We start from the raw sequence: 9,280 nt of genomic DNA on the forward strand, positions 1-9,280 counted from the left end.
AACATGGAATACGTCATGGATCCTGAAAAACACAGGTGGCAAAGCTAGCCTGTAGGCTACCGGCCCCAATTTATCTAAAATATCAAATGGACCGATAAACATAGGACTAAGTTTACCCTTCTTCCCAAATCACATAACCCCTTTCATCGGAGCTATCTTTAAAAACACATGATTACCCACACCAAATTCCATATTCCTGTGGTGATTATCAGAGTAACTTTTCTGTCGGCTCTGAGCTGCACTGATCCTATATCTGATAAGCCGAACCTTATCACACGCTTGCTCCACAAGCTCTGGCTCCACTACTCGCCGCTCACCCACTTCATCCCAGAACAAAGGAGAACGACATCTCCTACCGTATAGAGCCTCAAACGGTGCTATGCCAATATTGGACTGATAACTGTTATTATATGCGAACTCTACTAGTGGCATGAACTGAGTCCAACTACCCCCAAAATCCAATACACACGCTCGGAGCATATCCTCTAATGTCTGTATCGTCCTCTCAGTCTGTCCATCTAACTGCGGATGGAATGTCGTACTAAACGATAACTGAGACCCCAGAGCCTCCTGCAAGCTCCTCCAAAATCGTGACTTGAATCGCGGGTCTCGATCTGACACAATAGATACAGGCACCCCATGTGAACGAACTATCTCTTGAATGTAGATCTCCGCTAAACGGCTGAGGGAGTAGCTGATCTTGATAGGAATAAAATGGGCGGTCTTAGTCAAACGGTCAACAATCACCCAGATGACATCCTGGCCATGTAATGCCTTCGGCAGTCCTGACACGAAGTCCATAGATATATGATCCCACTTCCACTCTGGGATAAATAATAGCTGCAACTGCCCTTCTGCGTGAAGAAATACTTTAAGCTCTTGTGATTGGAGAAAATCTCACACTACTCGCCATACAGGTAATGCCTCCAAATTTTCAGTGTGTGTACCACTGCAGCTAATTCAAGATCGTGTGTAGGGTAGTTCTTTTCATATTCTTTCAGTTGCCTGGACGCATACACCACTACCCTGTCATACTGCATCAATACATAGTCAAGTCCCTTCAAGGACGCATCACTGTAGATAGTATAACCTTCACCCCCAGACGGGATGATCAGTACTGGAGCCGTGACTAACCTCTGCTTCAATTCCTGAAAACTCTGCTCACAACTGTCATCCCACTCAAATTTGACATTCTTCCTCGTCAACCGTGTCAAAGGTCCTGATAGGGCTGAGAATCCCTCAATAAAACGGCGATAATAGCTAGCTAGCCCCAAGAAACTCCTGATCTTTTTGACATTTCTTGGTCTAACCCAATTCACTACCACCTCAATTTTGCTAGGATCCACAGAAATACCGTCTCTAGATACAACATGCCCCAAGAACATTACCTTCTCAAGCCAAAATTCACATTTACTGAACTTGGTGTATAACTTCTTTTCACGAAGTGTCTGCAAAACTTGCCTCAAGTGTGTCTCATGCTCCTCATAACTCCTCAAATAGACCAGTACATCATCAATAAACACAACAACAAATTGGTCTAGGTATTGGTGGAAGACTTTGTTCATTAAGTCCATAAATACCGCAGGAGCATTTGTCAAACCAAATAGCATAACAAGGAACTCGTAATGCCCATACCTAGTCCTGAAGGCTGTCTTCGAGACGTCTTCTGCTTTCATTTTTACCTGATGGTAGCCGGATCTGAGGTCAATCTTCGAATACACCCGCGTACCCTAGAGCTGATCAAACAAATCGTCAATACGGGGTAGAGGATACTTGTTCTTGATTGTCACTTTATTAATCTCCCTATAATCTATACACATCCTCATAGTCCCGTCTTTCTTCTTTACAAATAAAACTGGAGCTCCCTACGGAGAAACACTAGGTCGTATGAAGCCCTTATCAAGCAAGTCCTGCAATTGATTATTCAATTCTGCTAATTCTACTAGTGCCATCCGATAAGGTACTTTAGAAATCGGCGTTGTACCGGAAGGTAGATCAATAGAGAAATCTACCTCACGATCGAGTGGCAAGCCTGGTAACTCATTTAGGAAAACATTTGTAAACTCCTTTACTACAGGCGTGCTAGCAAGCTTTAGTTCATTCTCTGACATCTCCTTCACAACAGCCACAAAACCTTGACAACCACTCATCAGTAATCTTCTGCCCTGAATAGCTGAAACTAGCTAAGGCGAGGATTGCACTTGCGACCCTACGAACTTAAATTCTGCTTCCCCCGGAGATCTGAATATCACTTCTCATGCCCGGCAATCTATTTGGCAAAATTAGTTGCTAGCAAATTCATGCCAAATATAACATCAAACTCGTGCATGTCTAGCACTATCAGATTGGTAGACAAAGTCTTTCCTTGAATATCAACTGGACAACCTCGAAGCACCCTACTACACCTCACTACTGACCCAGTCGGTGTAGATACCAACAATTCAACATCTAATGATTATGTTTCAGCTCCACATAATTTAACACACCCCGATGACACGAACGAGTGTGTAGCTCCGGAATCAAACAATGCAATAACTCTAAAAGAAAGCATAATGACCATACCTGTCACCACGTCACCTGACATCTTAGCCTCACCCGACGTCAGAGTAAACTCCCTAGATGGAGCCGTATTCCTCTACTGGCCCTTACGTGGCGCCTGATAACCTCCCCGGTATGGTCTAGGAGCTGAAACTGCATCTGATGGGATAGGACAGTCTCGCACCATATGCCCTGATCTACCGCAGCGATAGCACACTGGAACTGCATTTGATGGGGTAGGACAGTCTCGCACCATGTGCCCCGATTTACTGCAGCAATAGCACACTACACCACCAGCTCGACACTCCCCCCAATGCCTCCTACCACAAGTCTGATAGACTGGAGGACCCTGCCCTGCCTACACCTCGCGACCTCCCGTCTCCTATCTCTGCCCTTTGCCATGGTTACCTCTCCTCCACTAACCCGGTCTATGACTCTGCTGGTAGCCCGTAGATGCAGATCTTTTCCTTTGTTCCTGTTCTCTGCATCGAGATGCTTACCAATCTCTGCCAAAGCTGCCCTATCGACTAACTCAGCAAAGTCGTGGATCCGCAGCACTACCACCTACTTGAATATGTTTCGTCTCAATCCTCCCTCAAGCTGCCTGGCTTTCCTCACTTCATTAGGAATAATGTATGGGGCGAAACGAGAGAGCTCGATAAAACGTGCTGCATACTGCTGGACGGATAACTGTCCCTGCTTCAAACTCAAGAACTCTTCTACTTTAGCTTCCCTGACAGTGGCTGAAAAATATCTATCGAAGAACAATTCCTTAAACCGGTCCCATGTCATGGCTATAGGAGTCGCCCTCTGCTGCTCCAATAGTCTCACCGCAGTCCACCACCTCTCGGCCTCTCCTGTCAATCTACAGGTGGCGAAGAGGACCCTCTGTTCCTCAGTGCACTGCAACACAACCAAGACCTTCTCAATTTCCTGCATCCAGTTCTCAGTAACTGCAGGATCAACTCCACCCGAGAATGTCAGAGGATTCATCTTCGTAAACTTCTCTATAGTGCACCCATGGCTTGCAGATGGACCACTCTGCTCCCTCGAGCTCCTAGCGATCTCAACCATAACCTGCTGAGCCACGCTACGTAATACCGCATCAGAGTCGGTCCCAGATGCACCCGATGATCCTGCTCCATCACTGCCACTCGCATGGACACTATTTCCTTCTGGATCCATCCTGAAAACAACAAGTATAACTTAGGAATTCTATCTTTATAATTTACCCACCTATCCTCACCACTCATCTTAACATTTCGAACTCATTTCTAATTTCCAATCTTACATTCTAGGAACACAACCCGACAATAGCTTATTATGGTTTTCCTGAAATCGTCACCCCAGGAAAAACACAGAAACTACTACGGAAGTCCTGCTTCTAGACTGTAGAACAATCTTAAATCTTTGGGCTCTTTATTAGGATTTTGTAGAGGTATTTTTACACCTCATTTAAGTAAAGAAAATTAGGGTTGGCAATGTAAAATTCCATCAGAAAAGTGAGAGTAAGTGTGCGACAGAAAGAGAGAGAAGCAAAAAAGAAAATTTGGGTTTTTGCTATAGTGTGCAATTTTGATCAACCGACGATTGGAGGGTCCTCTGTGGTCCGATTAAGCTGATTTTTTTGTTAGTAGATAGAGGACTCATTGACGCTGATTTTGAACAGTTGGATTGGTCGTCCAAGATTTTATAGCATCAGATATCGGCTTTTGAACAGTAACCAAGTTGAAAAAATCTGGGTTTTTGCTATAGTGTGTAAATTTGATCAATCAACAATTGGAGGGTCATCCGTGGTCCGATCGAGTTGATTTTTTTATCAATAGATAGAAGACTCATTAACGTTGATTTTGAAAGGTTAGATTGGTCATCCAAGCACTGTAGCGCCAGATAAATGATTTGAATAGTAACCACATTTTTGGTGAAATTCTCAATTTTGCCTCTTTTATTTATAAGATCTCTTTTTGTTAGCTAAAAACAAAGTTACGTACTCATTGTGATAGCTGAAAATTAAAATCTTGTACCCACACTTTTATAATCATAGTGAAGTTTTTGAGTGGACTCTAAGTCCTGTTATTTTTAACCTTTGATTTCAAGGGGTTTTCACATAAAATTGTGTCTCATGTGATTGATATTTGTGATTATTTTTGTACTGATTTTGAATTGTTGATTATATATATTTTTGTGCCATTGTCATATCATAATAACTGATTTTGTTAATTGGGAGAGAAAGAACTCCAATTATGCTTCCGTGATTTTTCGGTAAGTCTCATTTCTTCCCAACAATTACTCTCAAATCAATGTACTACAAGAATGGGTTTGTGACATAATCCCAAAAGGCCTCGACCTTGAACTTCTTAGACAAAAAAATTGAGAAGAACACTATTCTAACTATAGTTTTGGTGTGTTAATATCAACAAGAAACTCATATTTTGATTTTTTTTTTTCATTTTGACTTAAGAAAAACAATATTATTAACTGCATCCCGACCATCGCCGCATTGGGTCATTAGTTCAACCCAGGTCTATGTCAAACTGGTGGATCAGTCTATCAATAATTATTTAATTAAGAATTTATAACATTTTAAAAATATTTTAAGAAATAAAATACACTTACACCACATTTGGAAGCATAGATTTTGAACCTTAAATTTGAATTTAAATGGAGTTGGATAAATTTTAATACAATTTTACATTACTTCTTATTCAAATTCAATACAAATTCAAATTCAAGACCTCTCCAAACGGTTAAAAAATAAAATTTGTGTATTGTAAAATCAATATAAATTCAAAATAATAGACAACTCAAATATTGAAAACCAATGGCCCACATCCTTCCTGCCTTTCCTGTGCTTGGGCACGGCAGCATGGAGATGGGGAAGGGGACCGATAGAAAAAATATGGGCTGCCTGTAAAACCAATGACATGTTTTATTTGGAAGTAAATCTGTAAAAGAGCAAATGGAGACTGGGAAACTAGAAAAAGACCAAAAAGGCCAAACTCCAAAATCCTAGGTTGCCAGCCTCAATCAAACCAGCACAAGTTTGACCAGATCTTAGTGGGTCTGTTATATATCCAGGTTTAACAAGGAACCCAGCCCATTTTTGGTCCCGATCACGGAGTATCTGGTCTGAACAGCCCAGTTCGGCCAGGTTTTTTTGTAAAGACAGAATTTCTAAACCAGGTAATAAATAAAAGAAATCTCAAGAAAATATTGATATTGACAGTAGTCCTATGTTAAAGGTGGAATTTATAGGGCAGGATGTAGGCGCAAAGATTTGAGGAAATCTCACCAGAATAAGCAAAACCCACAAGCATGATATCTGCAATTCTTAATCATAAACCTATAGGTGCCTAACTGCCTATAAATGGTCATTAAAATTTCACCTAGTCCCCTTCACATTTCTTCCTCCCACGGTCCAGGACAGGGAGCTATTGTGCTCATGGAGATATTTTTCCAAGGCTCTGATAAGTGTTTCTTCTAGAGGCTCTGGGGTCCAAGAATTACTTTGAGGAGTGCTTGATCCAGGCTGAGCTGAAATTACAATAAATGGATCGTGTTCATGGCACTTCATTCATTTTGTAAGGAGAGATAAGATGGATGAATTGCCATGAAAAGCAATCTCCTTGTGGCAATGGTTTCATTTACTAAGAGGTGATATCCACTTATCCATCTTGTATGTGAACCCAGGCCAAAAGTATTGCACTAGAGCGACCATGTCCAAATGACCCATCCAGCAGTTACTATTATGAGTGCCCAATTCTTCCAAGCTTTTGACATTCATTTCAGTTCATCTTTTTTCCCCTTTTATATAACAATCAGATTCTTTCTCCTGCCAGGGCCTTGGAAGGTTATGTGCTAATAGTCTGGGTAAAAGATGAATTTCTTGTTCTATATTTTTGGGTAAAAAGCTCATGTTGTGTGTTAGTCTTTGATCTAATTAATGTTTTCTTTGTTCAACCCTATATAATTTTTGCCATCAATCTTCTGCCGTTTTATTTGATTTTCTTCCATAAAATTTCACCTACATCTAACAATTTCATTGAATTCACAAGTTGTTTAGCATATGTGCCCATCCATTTTATTAATTGAAACAATCTATAATTAACCTTTCTTCGTCTTATATCTTGTTAAAATCCCAGTTGGAGACCAGAAAAATGTCCAGCATTAGACCCAAAAAAGAACAACCCATTCATTGTTATGACAGGAAGGTATTGCCAACAAACATCGTTTTATTTCTTTATGGGAATAACATATACACTCCTGTGCTTGGTGAAAATGAATCCGGACTTCAGTTAATTCTACTACCAGAAATCCCCACAGGAGCACTTTCCAGCTTTGAAATGATGGAACCGCTGGATATCTCTAAGAATTATCTGTCTATCAAAGATCAACGAAATGAGTTTTGCAGCTGAATGACAATCCCCACAGACCCGAAGATTCTTCACCACTCGAACAGTTGTCCCAGGGGGAGTGTTCAAAAGCCCAAAAGCTATGGCTAATTTTTCACTATGATATCTAAGACTAGCTTCTTTCTCTTCATTTTCCATGTCTGCATGAAAGACCAGGGAAGTATCGGAAACATACCCAACCAATTTCAATTCCTTAATCAACTCATCAAGAGCTCGATGCAAGTCTCTGGACTCTGAATGTATGCCATCTCCCGAGAAAAATTCATGCACTACATTGTTCACCTCCACTGAACTACACCCAGGAATCTTTACCACCCCTCTATCTTTCATCATTTTCCTGACATGGTTCACATCTTCCCATCTCCCAGCTCTTGCACACAAGTTTGAGAATATTACATAATCCCCACCATGAGAATCATCTAATTCAAAAATATGTTCGATCACCCGCTTCCCCAATTCCATATTGCCACGGCTGCTGCAAGCAGACAACAAGGTTCGCCAAAGAATTGGAGTGGGCTTGGTTGGCAGTCCCTCTATAAACTTATAAGCCTCATCTAATTGCCCTGCTCGGCCTAATAAATCCACCATACACCCATAATGTTTTATATCAGGAATAATCCCATACTCATCTCTCATGCTACAGAAATATTTGAGGCCTTCCTCTACTAATCCAGTGTGACTGCATGCATATAAAAGACCTAGAAATGTAATTTTATCAGCCCGGACTCCAGCCCTTTTCATTTCTTCAAACAAAGATATGGATTTAGAACCATGTCCATGAATTGCATAAGCCATGATCATTGCCGACCACGTATGTGTATCTTTAGCAACCATACTCTCAAAAACACAAACTGCATCGTTCAAACTCCCGCATTTGGCATACATGTCTATGAGTGCAGTGTTCACCTTCACAAGTTGATCGAACCCATTCTTCTTAACATATTCGTGTAACCACTTCCCCAACTCTAATGCTCCCAATAAAGCACAAGAAGAAATAGCACTAAGCATTGTGACTTCAGTGGGCTTGAGATTGCTCATTTGCAATTCTCGAAACAATGACAAAGCCTCATTCGGCCTACTATTTCGGGCATAACCCATGATAATGGCATTATAAGACACAACACATGGTTCCAATATCTTATCGAACACTCGCCGAGCTGCTGCCACATCATGGCACTCAGCGTACATGTTTATGAGCGTGGGGCAAACGTAAACATTTTGACTCGAACCAAGTTTAACAGCAATGCCGTGCAATTGCTTACCTTCTTGTAAGGCTTTTGAGCTGGTGCACGCCTTGAGGAGAGACGAGAAGGAGTAGGTGTCCGGGACGAATCCAGAATGTAAAACTTGAGCGAAGAGCACGATAGCTCGAAGTGGGTCGTGCGTGCGTGCGTAGCCACGGGCCATTGTGTTGAAGAGGACAAGGTCTGGTTGGGTAATTTGGTCGAACAGCTGGTGCGCATGGTCCATGGAGGAGCTTGTAGGGTCCTTCGTGCAGAAATTGATGAATTTGGAGAGGACAGGGACGTCATGTTGAAGGTTGGCCTTGATAGCAGCAGCGTGAATTTGCTTGAGGTCTCTGAGAGAGTTGCATTTGTGGAGGAGGGAGAGTGGGTGGGATTGGTTGGGCGAAGAGATTGGACTCGTTGGTGGAGCTGTGGTAGCCATTGAAGAGCTCAAATACAGGTGAGGTTGTGGAGGTGAAGAAGCGAGGGGGAAAAGAGTTCTCAATGGCGATCAGCGTTCAGCTGCACTCATGAACATGCAATCCCCATAGTTGTCCATTTAACTGAGTCGCGTAAAAGAAGGGGGCAATGATATATCATCAATGCAAGCTTTTTGTGGTGCGTATTTTTAAATTGGGAATGTTGTAAATGAAATAAAGAAGAATATAAAAAAGTTTGGAATTATAGAAATTCAATAGTATAATTTTTCATGAATTAGATGTTGTTAATCATCTTATTTTCTCATTTTATTGTAAAACATGTCCTTATATAGGTAAATATATTAGCATCCCAAAGGTTAACCACATAATGAACCATTATGTGGGTATACCAAAGGTTGTAATCTATTATTTAGATAGTCATCCACATAAATATACATGTTTTACAATACTTTCCCTTAAATGACTATACACTATGAATATGCCTCGTTAAAATCTTTGCTAAGGAAAATCCTGTGGGACAAAACCTTAACAAAGGAAAAATAGTACAATATTCATACTTTCCCTAAAAAATACAATTAATTAAGAAATGTCCTTAAGTTGTCGCATTCCAATGTTATGTACATGTTTCTTGAAAATTGAAGTTGGTAATGCTTTTGTGAATAGA

At 41.0% G+C, this 9,280-nt stretch overlaps 1 protein-coding gene across 1 annotated transcript; it reads right to left on the minus strand.

The window, feature by feature from the left end:
* Window positions 1–6,752: 6,752 nt before the first annotated feature.
* On the minus strand, window positions 6,753–8,788 carry LOC131144628 (pentatricopeptide repeat-containing protein At2g02980, chloroplastic). Its single transcript, XM_058093369.1, has one exon. It carries the CDS (start codon window positions 8,616–8,618, stop codon window positions 6,843–6,845), a length of 1,776 nt encoding a protein of 591 aa, XP_057949352.1. The 5' UTR covers window positions 8,619–8,788; the 3' UTR covers window positions 6,753–6,842.
* Window positions 8,789–9,280: the final 492 nt, after the last annotated feature.

This window comes from Malania oleifera, chromosome 12 (assembly GCF_029873635.1).
Source record: "Malania oleifera isolate guangnan ecotype guangnan chromosome 12, ASM2987363v1, whole genome shotgun sequence".
NCBI lineage: Eukaryota > Viridiplantae > Streptophyta > Magnoliopsida > Santalales > Ximeniaceae > Malania > Malania oleifera.